Source organism: Microtus pennsylvanicus, chromosome 19, assembly GCF_037038515.1.
Source record: "Microtus pennsylvanicus isolate mMicPen1 chromosome 19, mMicPen1.hap1, whole genome shotgun sequence".
Classification (NCBI taxonomy): Eukaryota; Metazoa; Chordata; class Mammalia; order Rodentia; family Cricetidae; genus Microtus; species Microtus pennsylvanicus.
In genome coordinates this window covers 821,065-837,869 of record NC_134597.1, presented here as the reverse complement: position 1 = coordinate 837,869, position 16,805 = coordinate 821,065, and the positions used below count along the sequence as shown (strand labels likewise).

At 44.8% G+C, this 16,805-nt stretch overlaps 1 protein-coding gene and 1 pseudogene across 1 annotated transcript in view; both read left to right on the top strand.

Annotated features, from left to right (window-relative positions):
• LOC142838492 (protein lifeguard 1-like) overlaps positions 1-16,805 on the top strand; it is a 48,675-nt gene that overhangs the window by 19,582 nt on the left and 12,288 nt on the right. The window contains exons 4-8 of the mRNA XM_075953959.1: positions 5,208-5,286; positions 6,893-6,946; positions 9,942-10,032; positions 14,573-14,610; positions 14,696-14,783. Of these exons, the coding sequence (XP_075810074.1) occupies positions 5,208-5,286; positions 6,893-6,946; positions 9,942-10,032; positions 14,573-14,610; positions 14,696-14,783 (350 nt within the window). The remainder of the gene's footprint in view (positions 1-5,207; positions 5,287-6,892; positions 6,947-9,941; positions 10,033-14,572; positions 14,611-14,695; positions 14,784-16,805) is intronic.
• Positions 7,729-9,063, top strand: LOC142838336 (DNA fragmentation factor subunit alpha pseudogene; annotated as a pseudogene).

Genomic DNA, 16,805 nt, shown 5'->3' with positions numbered 1-16,805 from the left:
TAATCCTTCTTTAGGTTGGGAAGGTTTTCTTCTATAATCTTGTTGAATATATTTTCTGTGCCTTTTAGCTGGAGTTCTTCTATGCCCATTATTCTTAGGTTTGGTGCTTTCATGGTGTCCCAGATTTCCTGAATGTTTTATGTTAAGACTTTGTTGGATTTATGTTTTCTTTGACATATATATATATATATATATATATATATATATATATATATTATCTTTAGCACCTGAGAGTCTCTCTTCTATCTCTTGTATTTTGTTGGTTATACTTTTCTCTGTACTTCCTCTTCATTTACCCAGATTTTCCATAACGAGAATTCCCTCAGTTTGTGTTTTCTTTTTTACCTCTTTCAGTCTTCAAGTCTTGAACTGTTTCCTTCACCTGTTTGACTGTTTTTCTTGGTTTTCTTGGGTTTCTTTGAGGGATTTATTAATCTCTTTCAATATTTTGTTTGTCTTCTCTTCCATTTCTTTAAGGGAGTATTTCACTTCCTCTTTAGAGGTTTCCATCATTTTTATAAAGTTATGTTTAAAGTAATTTTCTTTATTTTTTTATTTTTGGTTTTTCGAGACAGGGTTTCTCTGTGTAGCTTTAGAGCCTGTCCTGGAACTAGCTCTTGTAGGCCAGGCTGGCCTCGAACTCACAGAGATCCTCCTGCCTCTGCCTCCCGAGTGCTGGGATTAAAGGCGTGCACCACCACTGCCCAGCATAAAGTCATTTTCTTCCTACTTCTTCTGGGATAGGATGATTAAGTCTTCCTTTTGGGTGACTGCCGTGTTCTGATGTTACCATGTTGCTTTTTAGGTTGTTGGAGGAATTCTTGCATTGGCGCCTACCCATTTCTTCCTTCAAATGAGGCCAGCAGTGTCTTGGCATCTTGGTCCAATCCTTGCTGTGGCTGTCTGAGTATTTGGGAGTTTTTGTTGGTCTGCTCTGTAACTGTCAATGTCTGTCTCAGAAAGCCTCTTAGGTCTCTATATATCTGCTCTCTTGGTTTGCTCTCTTTGTGCTCTTAATCCCCTCAGTGTTATAGCAAGCTCTTGGTCCCCTCAGTATTGGAGCAAGCTCTCAGCTCTTAGGCGGGGTGTGTCTTGTAGCTTGGGAGTTCCAGTGGATGGGTTTGGGTTTTGGGAGAGCCTAGGCTGGCTAAAAAAGCTGAGGGAGATGGGAAAGGGCACCTTGGTTTTGTCCCTCTGGAGAGGTCCTAGGGAGTGGGGCATCTGGCCCTGTGGCTGTTCACTCACCTCTTAAGTTCCCTCAGTATTGTAGCACGTTGTGTTTCAGAGTTCCACTGAGGTTGCAGGAGACTAGGCAGGTTTGGGGGCGGGGTGTACTTAGTAGTTTGGATGGAGGATGGATAGGTTGGGGGGGAAGCCTATCTGCAGGAGACTCCCTGCTGGCTCGCTAAAAAAGCCGAGGGAGTTGGGGAAGGGCCCCTGGGTTTGGGGAGGTCCTGGAGGGTAGGGCATCTGGCCCTGTGGTTGTTTACTCAACTCTTAAGTCCCCTCAGTATTGTAGCATGCTGTGTTTCAGAGTTCCACCGAGGTTGCAGGAGCCTATCTAGAGTTTTTAATCATGAACCAGTATTGGATTTTGTCAAAGACCTTTTCTACATTGAATGAGATGGTCTTTTTTTTTTTTTTTGTCTTTTGGTTTGTTTATATGGTGTGTTAGATTTGTTTATTTATGTGTGGTACACCATCCCTGCATCTCCGGGATGAAGCCTACTTGATCATGGTGGATGCTGGTTTTTTTTAAAAAAAATATTTATTTATTTATTTATTTATTTATTTATTTATTTATTTATTTATTATGTATACAATATTCTGTCTGCGTGTGTGTCTTCAGGCCAGAAGAGGGCACCAGACTTCATTACAGATGGTTGTGAGCCACCATGTGGTTGCTGGGAATTGAACTCAGCACCTTTGGAAGAGCAGGCAATGCTCTTAACCGCTGAGCCATTTCTCCAGCCCTTTTTAAAAATATTATTTATTTATTATGTATACAATAAAATTAATCTTTTGTTTTTAAAGGTTTCTTTATTATGTATACAGTGTTCTGCCTGCATGTATGCCTGCAGGCCAGAAGAGGGCACCAGATCTCATTACAGATGGTTGTGAGCCACCATATGGTTGCTGGGAATTGACTCAGGACCTTTGGAAGAGCAGACAGTGCTCTTAACTTCTGATCCATCTCTCCAGCCCCTGGATGCTGTTTTTGACATGTTCTTGGATTCAGTTTGCAAGTATTTTATTAAGATTTTTTTTTTGCATCTATGTAATAAGAGAAATTGGTCTGTAGTTTTCTTTCTTTATTGGGTTTTTATGTTGTTTGGACATCAGGATAACTGTGGCATCATAAAACGAGTTGGGCAGTGTTCCTTCTGCTTTTATTTTGTGGAATAATTTGAAGAGTATTGACATTAACTGTTTTTTTGAAAGTCTGATAGGATTTTGTGTTAAAACTGTCTGGCCCCAAGGGTTTTTTTTTTTTTTTGGTTGGGACACTTGATGATTGTTTCTATTTCACTAGGGGTTATAGGCTTGTTTAAATTGCTTATTTAATCTTTATTTAACTTTGTTAAATGGTATCTATTGAGAAAATTATCTGTTTCTTTTATATTTTTCCAGTTTGGTGGAGTACAGGTTTTTAAAGAATGTCCTTATAATTCTCTAGATTTCCTTGCTGCCTGTTAAATGGACCTTTTCATTTTTAATTTTGTTAATTTGGAAATTCTCTTACTCTGCTTTTTAATTAATTTGGATAAGGGTTTGTCTTAGTTAGGGTTTCTATTACTGTGAAGAGACATCATGACCTTGGCCCCTCCTATAAGGAAAATGTTTAATTGAGGGGACTCACAGTTTCAGAGGTTGAGTCTATTAACATCATGATGGGACATGGTGCTGGAGAAGGAGCTGAGAGTTCTACAACTTGATCCACTGGGTGTAGCTTGAGCATAGGAGCCTGCCCAACAGTGACACACTTCCTCCAGAAAGGCATTGGCCAAAGCTCCTAAAAGTGACATTCCCTTTGAGCTTATGGGGGCCAATTATATTCAAACTACCACAGGGTTTGTGGATCTTATTGATTTCTCAGAGAACAAACACTTTGCTTCATTATTTTTATAATTTTTTTCTTTTTTTCAATTTCGGTCCTGGGTATGATTATTTCTTGACATCTACTCCCTTTGGATGTGATTTCTTCTTTTTGTTCTAAAGCTTTCAGATGTGCTTTTAAGTTACTAGCATGAGGTCTCTCGAATTTTTTTTTATGTAGGCACTTAGTGTTATAAATTTGCCCTTAGGCCCGTCTTTGTTGTGTCCCATAAGTTTGGGTAGGCTGTACATTCATTTCATTCAATTCTAGAAAGTCTTAATTTTTTAAAATTTATGTCTTGGACTTGTTTTTCATCCAGTAGTAAATTGTTCAGATTCCATGAGTTTGTGAGCTTTCTGTTGTTTCTGTTATTGTTGGTATCTGTCTTTAATCCATGGTGATCAGATAGGATGCAGGGTGTTAGTTACATTTTCTTTTATCTTTTGATATTTGTTTCCGGGTATGTGGTTAATTTTGGAGAACAGTTTTTGAGGTACTGAGAAGAAGGTATATTCTTTTGTGGTTGGGTAAAGCTTTATGACTATTTTAAGGTATTTCTATTGTGACCTATGGGGTGAGACTGCCAGGCTGGAGTGGAGATACACTGTCTTCCATGCTTTTGTGTTTTCACACTGGCATTTAATATTTGGATTTGGGAAGATTGTAATTCTAGGTGCTGACACCTTCTCTTTTCTTTGTTGGATGACTGGTTCCTTGGTTTCTGTTCACCTCACTAGTTCTTAGGAGAGCATTGAGTCTCTGTTTTGCCTGGTAGGAAATGCTTCTGGGATCCTGATAGGTGCAATTTCAGGTGGTTACAGGTAGAATGCTTTTCTGGGTATTGGGAACTGACATTTAAAAATGGGATGAGCTGGGGAGATGCTGGGGGAGAACAGAGGAGAGAGGAAAACAGAGTGTTCCACCAGCATCTGCTTAGTTCTCTGGGGATGGGGAGTGGGGAGAGTGAGGAGAGGCTGCAACGGAAGGCTTACCATGTAGCTGGGGATGAGGCTGAGGCATTGGACATGGAGGCATGGAGGGAGAGGGAAAGGTCTGTAGTTAGCCTACCTGCTTCCCTGGCTAGAGTACCCTGTGAGTTCCCAGGCAGACTTGTGTTTTCTTTGGGGAATACCATTCTAGTCCTTTTCCCATTTAAAAAACACTGACCATGACTTTATCATGTCCTGTGATTCTGTGCACTGACTAGTCTTAGACTTGGCAGTAGGTACCTTTATCTGCTGATCTCTTTCACCAGCCTAAAAAAATTTTTAATAATTAGACTAAATATTTTTTTTGTTTGTCTGTTCTTACAACCAGGAGTTTCTTTTTTACCCTGCTTGGTTTTCAACTCCTAAGCTGAAGCATTCCGCTGGTTTCTGCCTTCTGAGTAACTGGGATTACAGTGTTGTAGTAGGAGCTGTGGGCTGTGTTCCTGCCATCCCAGCTCCTGGTCACCTGGCTAGCTTATACCCCGAAATAACAACACACAAATTGTATTCATTTAAACACTGCTTGGCCCATTAGCTCTAGCCCTTACTGGCTAATTCTGATATCCCGATCAACCCATCTCTAATAAACTGTGTAGCACCGGTCTTAATGGGAAAGATTCAGCATGTCTGACTTGGCGGCTTGCTTCATCGCATGTGTCTGCCTGGGAGAGGGGAGCATGGCCTCTCTCTGAGGTGTCTGCCCCAGAGAGGAGAGCTATTGAGTCTGAGCTCACTTCCTCTTCCTCCCGGCATTCTGTTCTGCCTACTCCACCCACCTAAGGGATGGCCTATCAAAATGGGCCAAGGCAGTTTGTTTATTACCAATGACCTTCCTCCATCACAGTGTGTCCCACTGAGGCTGCTTAAATAGATATTCTTTAAAAGTTGTACAGAGATCAAAAAACATTGTGGAGATGTATGACATTCTCAAAGAATTAAAACACACACACACACACACACACACACACACACACTTTAAAACCTTCTCTGAGTCTCTTTGTGCTACTGTTGACTAGACCACCACTACCCTTTCTAGCCTCAGATAATGACGGGTCCATTGCTTCTGTGGAACTGGAAACTGCATTCAACTTTACCTTTGGATATGCATCTTCTCCCCACAGGCTTCATCATGAAAGTGTTCATTATCTTGTCAGTTCAGCTGCTCATCACTATGGTAATCATCAGCATATTTGTTTTCTGGTGAGTCATTCTTCCTGTCTAGAATCAGATGTTATATTGCTCAAGTGACTGCTCATGGGATATTAGCTTACTTTAATGTGGGGCATTTCAAAAAGTATGATTTTTGTTCTTCACTATTTGTAGATGATATTCTTTCTATAGACAAGTTTTTCTGAACCACCAACATGGCAGGAGATTCTAGAATTTAACTTCCTAGGCCAAGAACATTTTTCTTACTCTTCTTTGAACATTGCTTTCTTTTGATATTCTCTGAGCATTTTGAGAAAGTTATGAAGGAATAATATTTATTTGTCACCAAGTCCATCCTACTGAAAGTGTTATTTGCAATATGAACCATGAGATGATTCCTTTTACCTTATACATATATCAGTTTCAGTATTGTACTGTATTGTATTTTTTTGATATAGGAGCTCACTTGTAGCTCTGGCTGTCCTCACTATGTAGACCAGGCAGGCCTCAAACTCACAGATATCATCCGCTTCTGCCTCCCAAGTCCTGGGATTAAAAACAGATGTTTGAGATGGGGGAAGGACAGAGAGGGAGAGCAAGGAAAGAGATATCTTGATTGAGGAAGCCATTATGGGGCTAACAATAAGCCTGGAACTAGAGAAATTCCCAGGAATCCACAAGGATGACCCCCGCTAAGACCCTAAGCAATACTGAAGATGGTGCCTGACCTGGCCTTGCCCTGTAATCAGATTAATGACTACCTTGTCATCATAGAGCCTTCATCCATCAACTGATGGAAGCAGATGCAGAGATCCACAGTGAAGCAATGAGCTGAGCTCTCAAAGTCCAGTCGAAGAGAGGGAGAAGCGATAATATGAGCAAAGGGATCAAGACCATGATATGATAGGGGTACCCAGTGAAACAGCTTACCTGAGCTAATGTGACCTCATTGACTCCAGCGTGACAATAGGGGAACAAGCATAGGATCAGACTAGCTCCTCTGCATGTGGGTGACAGTTGTATGGCTGGGGCAATCTGTAGGGCCACTGACAGTGGGACCAGGACTTATCCCTACTGCCTGAACTGGCTTTTTAGAATCCATTTCCTTTGGAGGGATACCTTGCTTAGCCTAGATATAGTGGGGAGGCCTTGGTCCTGCCTCAAAGCAATGTGCAAGACTTTGTTGACTTCCTATGGGATGCCTTACCCTCTCTGAGGAATGGATGTGGTTGGGTCGGGGCAAAGGTGGAGGGGAGGGAGTAGAAACTGGGATTGGTATGTAAAATGAGAAGGGATTTTTTTTTTGAAAGTATGTGCCACCATGCCTGGCCCTCAGTATTTTTAAAACTGAAGGTCTTAACCATGTATTTCTTCTTAAATCTGCTGTGTAATTTAAGAAAAATAACTTTTTAAATGTGTCTTTCTTTTCTTGGTGCTGGAAATTTTAATTCAGGGCCTCACACATGCCCAGTGGTTACTCCAATGGAAGCCATGCTAGCAGCAGTCTCCCCGTTGAAAGGACTGTCTCAGTGCTTCCTCCCCATTTGCCTCAGGGCCATCTAGAGTTTGCCCATCTTTCTCATGACACTGTCATGCTTCTATTTTAATTAGTGCAATTCATTATATTATGTAAAACTGTATTCTTTTTTTAAACCAGCAAACCTGTAAGGAAGTGGATCATTGGCATCCCTTGGTTCATGTACGCACTCTTGTAAGTATCATTCATGATTCTACGAACTATTGGCCAAGATTTTATCACTATTAAAAATTTAGTAAAGAATGGCAGTCTTGCTGGGTATAGTGATGCATGCCTACAATCCCAACACTTAGAAGGTGGAGACAGGGGATCAGGAATTCAAGGCCAGCCTTGACTGCATAAGACCCTGATTCCAAGTAACACAAAGAACAAAAAATCATGCAAAAACACCCAGGGAAAAGCATAACTTTCTTATATTTTACTTGTTTTTCTTTATGTGTGTGTGTGTGTGCGTGTGTGTATGTATATCCTGTTACATAGGTGTCACAGAGGGGACAGAGAATGTCTGATCCCCTAGAAATGGAGTTGCTGGTGTTTGTGAGCTGCCATGTGGGTGCTGGAAACTAAACCCAGATGCCCTGAAAGATCCATCTCTCCATAAAATCCTTTAAAGACAAAATTATAGAAATGGGAAGCAAGCTCTCTTTTTCCTTCTCTCCCTTCACTGTTGCCCACGCTGCAATAAACCTCGCCACGTGGGTTTTGTTGTGTCTTGCGTCCTCCTTTCGTCTCCGAGAAGAAGAAGAACACTCCCCCGAGAAAAAGAAGAACATGCCGCGGAGAAGAAGAAGAACACTGACCAAGATGGAATATGGTCAGGATGACCACCTGGAAACATTCCAGAAACCACAGGACTCCGGTAGTGCCCTGAAACGCACGCGATTAGCCAGCACTACATCTCCCGGCGTGCCTCGCTGTCACGTCACTTGCTGTAGCGAGAACTACATCTCCCGACAGGCCACGGGAGGCGGGGTGCCCGCGACCTTGAAAGCCGCTCTGGACTGCCCGTGATTTCCCGGTCTATCAGGGTGCACTTTGAGGAGGATGGCGCTGGCGCGGGGAGCCAGCAATTCGGACCTGGACCCGGACGATATCCGGCCTCTCAAGCCGTGTCTGCTGCGCCGCAACCACAACCGCGATCAGCACGGCGTGGCGGCCTCCTGCCTCGAGGAGCTGAGGCGCAAAGCTTGCGAAGTACTGGCCATTGATGAGTCCCAGACACCAGTCACCCTGGTCCTGGCCGAGGACGGTACAATAGTGGACGATGACGACTACTTCCTTTGTCTCCCTTCCAATACCAAGTTTGTGGCCTTGGCCTGTAATGAGAAGTGGACGTATAGCAATTCGGATGGAGGAACAGCCTGGGTTTCCCAAGAGTCCTTTGATGCCGACGAAACAGACAGCGGAGCCGGGGCTAAGTGGAAGAATGTGGCCAGGCAGCTGAAAGAGGACCTGTCCAGCATCATCCTGCTCTCAGAAGAGGACCTCCAAGTGCTCATTGACATCCCGTGCTCAGAACTGGCTCAGGAGCTTTGCCAAAGCTGTGCCACTGTCCAACGGCTCCAGGACGCGCTCCAGCGGGCGCTTGACCAGAGAGAGGAGGCCCGCCAGTCCAAGCAGCTCCTAGAACTGTATCACCGGGCCTTGGAGAAGGAGGGTGCCATCTTCTCCAACCAGGAAGAGCCCAAAGCCGCCCTCGGTGGAGACGCGGATGCGGTGGACACGGGCATCAGCAAAGAGATGGCTTCCGATGTGGCACTTACAAGCCAGATCCTCACTGTGCTGAAGGAGAAGCCTGCCCCAGAGCTGAGCTTATCTAGTCAGGATTTGGAGCTGGTCTCCAAGGAGGACCCTAGAGCCCTGGCTGTTGCCTTGAGCGGAGACGTAAAGAAAGCAGAGACAGTCTAGCGGGCCTGCAGCGTGGAGCTCGCCCGGCGCCTGCAGCAAGTGCAGAGCTTGCGTTCCCTCAGGAATTTCTCGGTGAGAAACAGCAAAGCCCCAAACGCGCCAGACAAGACCCCAAGTAGCTCCACCGGAAGCACGCTTTGCTGAGGAAGCCCTTGGTTTTGTTAGCATGAACAACCTCCCTTCCCACTGTACTGCCTCCGCGCTGCTCTACCTCCTGCCTTCCAGGATGCTGTTGTAGCAGAGGTGGCCATGCCCTCCAGAAAGGCCGCTCCGGTCCACACGTGTCCTTCTTTGTAGGGGAAGCCCCCCAGCCAATCACCTTGCTTGTAGGGCGTGGTCCCCTGAGGATATTTCTTACTAATAAATATTCCTGGTGTGCTCCCCCCTCCCTTTCTGCTTTCCTGTTCTCCGCGGGAACCTCGGTTCTCTAAATCTTTTCATTATTAAAGCCTAATATTATATTATTAAAAAAAAAAAAGAAATGGGAAGCAAGTTAATGGGTGCCAGAAGTCAGGGTCAGTTGTGTGTAGAGTTTATGCCAGGCTGATCTTTGATATGTAAGACAGTCCTGAATGTTAATTGAGGTGGCGGCTACATGTATCTACTCATAGACATAAGTCACACTTCCATGTTAAATAACTGTTCATGTTATACCAGTATACCGGTTTTTAAATTGTGCTATAATATATAAATCAAAATCATTGGTGAAGATTTCATATAGTTTTAATAGAACTTCTCCGTCCTTTTATAATTTTCTATGAATATATATTTGTTTTTGTTTTTTTTTCTAGTCAGGGTTTCTCTGTAGCTTTGGTGCCTGTCCTGGAACTAGCTCTTGTAGACCAGGCTGGCCTCGAACTTCCAGAGATCCGCCTGCCTCTGCCTCCCGAGTGCTGGGATTAAAGGCATGCGCCACCACCGCCCGGCGAATCTATATTTTTAACAAAAAATTTAAAGACAAGCTATCTGTGTATCAAACTTTAAAAGCTCATTTTGAAGGCATAAAAGAGAGGTAAGTAGAAAATAGCAATTTAGTTTGCTCTGTATATCAGGTATCAGCACATGACAACACACTTGCATCTGTATCCCCCCCCCCCCCCCCCCCCCCCGGGTCTAGACACACTGCTCAGGTGGCGATACACTCACATCTGTGTCCCTCGCTGGGTGTGTACAGACATGATTATACACTTGGGTCTGTCTCTGCACACACTGCTCACGTGTTGGAGAACTGAAGTAGTAACTGGTGGTTTCACGTTCCCAGCCCAGCTGTCCTCGTTGTCATCATTGTGCTTGCGTGCTGTAGGGATATCCGACGCCAAGTGCCTGCCAACTACATTCTCCTGGCATTATTCGTAAGTAACTCCCCTTGACAGCCTCCCTCGGACACATCCTCCTGCTGCCTTTAAAAGTTATTTATTTTACTGTGGAAACTTGTGGTGCAGGAAGGGAGGTAGGGAACACTTGTACAGAAATGGTACCTTCCCTGGAGACAGCAGTCCTCACCCCTTACAGAGTTGGATTCCAGGTCACTCTTTGTTCTGGCCAACTTGCCTCTCTCTTGAAGCCACACAAGAACCCACACCCAGTCAGGGCTGTGTCTGCAGTTAATGTAGGCACTACAGTCTCTGTAGGAATAACAAACATGTTTCTCATCAAGGAGTTGCTTCCACTTCTCACCCACAGTCTGTGAACTAGAAATGGTAATTTTTTTTTTTATTGTGAAAGATGTATTTTACTACGAGTTCCTCATGAGAAGAAAAGCCATTTCTGAACTTCGCCTCTTGCCCAGTTCTCCAACGTTCCTCTCCGTACAGGGGGTGTTCCGCTGACAGAGCTGGGGTTGTGGTGTGGACCCTTAACTATCCACATCCCCACCAGCTGGTTCCACCACCAGGCCTCGTCACATCTATGATGTTCTGTTATCGGTGCTGTTTCAGCCATACAGAACTACGTGACTACCCTTTTAACAGCCAATTCTGGGGTTTTTGTTTTTTCTGCTTATGGGGTCCTTAGAAACAAATAAACGCCTAGTCTCCTTAAATCCAAATACAATCAAAATCTATAGTTTTACTCCTACTGGCCCAGGCTCAATACTCCAGAGAGTTTTGGGCCTTTTCATGAGACTTAGCAGCACCCCAGAGTCACCCTCTAACCCAGACTCCTGTGAGAGTCAGGCCAAACCTTGTGTGTCCCAGAGGCCTGGATTTTTCAGCAGCTGGCTGGTAGACATTGCCTGGGCTGTGTGGATGCACTTGGGACCGACCGTCCAGCGCTGGCCTGGTATAACTAAGGATGGTGTCAGTCTTGTGTTTCTGTTTCCTCGGCATAGTGCTGACCATTCCTTTCTATGAAGGCTGACTCCTAGAGCTGGCTCACAACTATATCTGCAATATGAGAGAATAAAGACATCAACAGGGAAATGAAACGGAAGGACACAGAGCAGGGAGACAAACACTCTTTAGATTAGTGTAAACAAATGCTCTGGATGTATAGTTGAATGTCCTAATCTTGGATATAATTCTGAGTCTGCTGGTGCTCAAAGCAAGTAATTTCACAGGGCCAGGGATGTGAGTGTATGGGCACCAAGTAATTTTATTACAATTCCCCTGTTGGAAGGAACAGGCCTGGGAATATGGCTGGCTGCCACCCAGAGTGGTATTTCCTTTCGAGTATTGGGGAGCCTTTCTTGGCTGGAGTGATTCCCCAGCAACTGCACAGGCAATGAAAAAAGATACCCCAGGTCCTGTGGACTGTGGGGTAGTTTTCACAAGAGTTTTCTTTATTATCCTGGCTCAATTACTTCCTACTTCTCCATCTCCAGAAGGGGATGGGGAGGACAGAGGAAGGGAGCTGTCTGCTCATTCTGCAGCCCTGGCTGGTCTGCAGCGGCTACAGAGACCAGAGCTCCTCCTCTCCCTGCCTCCCGAGTGCACCACCGCAACCTGGCTATGCTGGAATTTTTTATTTTAAACATTAGAAGAAAGGCTGGGGCTGCAGCTGGCACAGTGTAGGTGAGGCCCTGAGCTTAGTTCTCTAGCACCACCGAAAATATTTTTCTTAATGAAGGAAGCCAAGAAGAGGGCTGAGTTGGTAAAATGCCTCTCCAGTGTGAGGACCTGAATCAGATCTGGGCACCCACTTGAGGTCCAGGAGCATGTCTGCAACCCTAGCACTGAGGAAATCTGAAGAGGGTGCAGATGGGGGGGGGGGATCCCACGTGTTTATTGGCCAGTCAATCCAACCAAATCAATGAGGCCTAAGTTCAACTCTAAGCTCACCTTAAAATAAGGAAGAAAGCAGCGGAGATGGCAGCATACATGGATCCCAGCCTCACTCCACGTACATGTCTGTATGTGCACATACACACACACTCCCGCATACAAAACTCTCTCTCCTCTCTCTCTCTCTCTCTCTCTCTCTCTCTCTCTCTCTCTCTCTCTCTCTCTCTCTCTCTCTCTCTCTTTCACACACACACACACACACACACACACACACACACACACACACACACATCAAATTTACATGAAGGCCTGTTACATGTTATGGTGAACTCTTCAATCACATCCACCAGGAGGCAGTGTCAGGAAGATCACTGTGAGGCTGAGGCCAGCCTAGTTTACATAGTGAGTTTCAGGCAGTCTGGGAGTCTGGTTACACATCAAAACCAAAACTAAACCAATTCAAAAAATTTAATAAGCTAGATTTTCTTTTTTAAAGAAAAGGTGTGCCCAACAGGTGGGGGTGGTGCTGCACACCTTTATCCCCAGCACATGGGAAACAGAGGCAGGTGGATCTCTCTGAGATCCAGGCCAGCCTAGGCTCTGGCAGAGAGGCCCCCTGTCAACACAAATAAATAAACAAGCTCAGAGGGTTTAGGTTTCTGGTCCCCAAAGGGGCTTTCCTCAACAGAGGCTCTGCACGTAACCACTAAAAGAGGCCCTGTTGTTCAGGGTCAAGCAATGCTTTCATTTCCAAGACTCAGAATCTTGTCCAAGTGTTAAAAAATAACACCGAGAAAAGCATTTCAGAAAAACACTTGAGAGAAAACAATAAAACACTCACTCTTGCCACACAGTTGGCTTTTGTCCCCTAGAATCTGTGATTCCCTGAGTTCCAGTCCTGAGCATGCTTGGAGCCACTCCCCATCCTCTCTTTTCCCAGCCTGCCTGTCTTCTGTCCCTGTGTCTTCCTGCCTCCTGGCTCTGTGTCTCTGCATCCCGCCCACTTTTGATGATGCTGGAGAAATAGGAAGTAAAGGGATCAGGAGAAAATTTAAAAACATATCTTAGGAGGAAGGTTGGAATCAAACACATTTTTTTTTTTACTGATTTTTATTGAGCTGTACATTTTTCTCTGCTCCCCTCTTTGCCTCTCCCCTCCCCCCTTTAAACCTCCCCCAAGGTCCCCATGCTCCCAATTTACTCAGGAGATCTTGTCTTTTTCTACTTCTCATGTAGATTAGATCTATGTAAGTATCTCTTAGGGTCCTCATTGTTGTCTAGGTTCTCTGGGATTGTGGTGTGTAGGCTGGTTTTCTTTGCTTTATGTTTAAAAACCACCTATGAGTGAGTACATGTGATAATTGTCTTTCTGTGTCTGAGTTACCCCACTCAAAATGATGTTTTCTAACTTCATCCATTTTCCTGCAAAATTCAAGATGTCATTATTTTTTCTGCTGTGTAGTACTCCATTGTGTAAATGTACCACATTTTCCTTATCCATTCTTCAGTCGAGGGGCATTTAGGTCGCTGGCTCAATCCTGGTCTGCCAATGTCTCTGGACTGGATCAGTGCCTGCTCCCATGGAGCTTCTCAAGCACATTTTTGAGGTATCATTTGTACACAGAATAAATCTTTTCCTCTGGTGGATATATGAAGTACCTTCTTAGCTACATTAACCAAGTACAACATGAGGCACTCCCCTCCCCCATCGGGTCTGGGAAGTCCAGAGAAGTGGCTGAGGACTTTTGGGTCCCAGTTCTTTTTCAGCATCTGGTGCATTGGGAAACTCCAAAGCCAGTATAGTGTCAGCACTTTGTTTAGGATGTGCCCTCCTTTTTGACCTCTGGGAGCAGAGGACTCCCCTTGTCTTTCCCATAGATGATCAAGTTCCTGAGGGTCAACTTTGGGCTGGGAAACCTCTTCAGTCTGACAGCTGCTCACCGTCTGTGGTACTGAGCCTGACTGTGGGTCTGCCGATTCCTACCTTAGTCCCACCCTCTGGCTTCCTTGCCCACTGGATCTCAGTGCCACCTGTCTCCCACACTGCCCACAGCCTGGTTCCATCTGGGCAGAGGGCATCCTTCAGGGCATCAGCCCTGTGCTGTCATCCCTGAACTACCGTATTTCGACACTGTGATCTCAGTTCTCATCCCAGGTCTGAGTTCTGAAGAAATATTTTATGTTAACAGGGAACACAGAAGATGGCATTATGCAAGTGTGGGCAAAGCAGTAATGGGAACAGCATGCGCTGCTCTGATGAACCGTGTAGACAGTGTGTGGAAGACTCCATTTGATTAATGAGCATGTGGTCCACGAACGAACCTTTTACCTTGGTTTCTTCACTCACAGTTAGAACATAGGTCATGCATTGAATATGTGGAAGTTACTGCAGCTTGGAAGTTCTTACTAATGAGAGGATTTTCTTCCGTCAGTTCTAGGGAGAGTGTAGTAGTAGTTAGTTAGTAGTTAGTAGAGAGTGTAGAAGTAGTGAGTTGTACCATTTGTTAACCATTTTGTAGCTGTGGCCCTGGGGTTGTGCTCACCTCCCCACTTGCTCCCTAGATCCTGCCCAGATGCACACATGCATGACTGGTCACTTCTTCTGCAGTCTAGGACTTGTCCTCATGCTGGGAGAAACAGGCTGCTGACTGACTGTGAATTTTGTTTTTAGACACTTCTGGAAGGTCTCATGCTAGGGAGTATGTCAATGTAAGTCTTTAATTCATATTTCTATTTTATTGTGTATGATTTTCTCTGAATATATCTGAACAGTAACTACAATCTCTGGTTCTAGTTTCTACAAAGCGGAAGAGATACTATGGGCAGCGGGAGCAACCACTCTGGTGACCTTAGTGCTTACTTTATTTGCTCTACAAACAAAAGTACGTATTATTGAAACAGTTCTCTCTCACAGGGCGCCTCTGGCTGTGTTCCTGTGTCCCTCCTGGCCCATTCTCATCCACACTGGCCTCACTGTCTTATAGGCCTCTTCAGCATGGCTTTCTTGCCTTGTCAGCAGTCGGGCCAGGGAACCTCAGCTGGAAATCAGAGGGACAGAGGAGAGAGACTTATTCCCATGGTGTCCTCCCTACAGGTTCCTCCTGAGCTAGCCACATTAATTGCCAAAATTACTCGCAGCTTGTCTTACTTGGCCAGCTTGAGACAGCCTATCTTCCAAGATTTCTGTGTCCTTGTTCCTTGGGCCCTACAGGCAGCCACAGCTGCTCACCTAGTTCCTTCCTTTCTTCTTCAGGAGGTGGGTTTTACACACCAACTACCTCTCCTACACTGCCACTGAGTGCGTTCTGTGTTCCCTGCTGGGGCCCTACTTCAAAATGGCAGTTCAAAATTCTCAGATTTTCACAGGTATTAGGACTCAGAAGCACTACTAACCCCTAAAATAATTCACGACTGCTCTTATTTTGGTGGGGTACTAGGGACCGATAATGCCAGCAGGTGATCGCTCAACTACAGAGCCACACTCCAACCAATCAAAGGGCCATTTCTTTTTAACCGTGTTGTCAGAGTCTCTCTAGCCTTAAGATGCACCTGGGGGTTTCAGTTGCTTCTTTCCACCGTCTTTCATTTATAGACATTTAGTGAGTAGTGTCACCTTAGCCTGTTTAACAACTAAAGAGGAATATTTTTTCTATTGTTTGGAAAACCTCATAACTTTATACAAGAACTGAATTTAGACTTTGTGGGTGGAAAAAGGAAGGTCCCGAGAGGTAGAGGGACCTTTAAATATTGTTCAAATATTTAGACAAGTTGTATCAAAAGTAAGGGTTCAGGGACTGGGGCGATGGCTCAGTTAGTAAAGTGATTGCGGTGTACACACCATGACCTGAGCTTGATCCCCGGTGCCCACGTAAAGATCTTGGTGTGGTGGTGTGGGTTTGTAATCGCAGCTCTGGGAAGGTAGAGACTGGCTCCCTGGAGTCTCTGGCCAGTCCCCTAGCCTAAATTTTGGAGCTCTACGTCCTAGTGGAGATGGTTTTCAAATCATAAAAAAAATAAAGCCTGAAGTGGACCTGAGACTTCACACACATACACACAAAGTAGAGCTTCAATTTAATTTAGAATCACATCAGTATTTGCTATCTCAAGGATAGTCCTAATAGAAGCCATCCTATGTGTGAACAGACATGCCTTCCTACAGTGAGTGAGGTGGGCTTCTGATACAGACATAGGTTCCTTGAGCTATTTAAAGCCTTTTAAATGTCAGAGCATTTCCCCCCAATATCCTATGGTATTTAAATCACTCTCAGGTAAAGAATGACCTGAGTTCTTGAAACAAAACATTCTGCTGAAAAACACCTTACAGACGAGTCCAGGTGTGTTTGCATATGAATGACTTGGAAAGGCAACTGAGCTTTCATTCAACTACCCCCCCCCAACCCCATGAAGATGTGTGGTGGGGTTTACACAGCTTTCTCCCTCTGCAACGCTCCCCAGGGCTACAGAGGAAATGTAAGCATGTGCCGAGTCCGAGTTTTCTGATGAACCCCAAGCTGTCCCTTAAAGGGAAAAATTAACCAGAAGGCCAGCTTGGTTTAAATATAACCAGACTCCATTCTCAGATCAGCTCCTTTGTGTTGAGTGACAGTTTCACGTAGATTCAAGATGCTCAGCCTCCTGGCTTCTGCTTGCCTTTTCATCTAAGGTGGAGGCTGGGAGTTTGGAAGGAGGATGAACCTTTTGTGAGTTTTGGTGAGAGCCAAAGAGGGGCTGGTAGCAGAAACATCATTTCTTTTCCTGTTATTTGTGCTTGCTGAGTCCCTGTTGTGTCCAGGCCAGATGTGACTCAGATACTGAGTTTGGCAAGAGATGACAGAGATCCCTCCTGAATCCTAAGTGGGGCTGAAGGGGCTACAGGTCTAAGAAGAAAATGAAGAACTAATGTT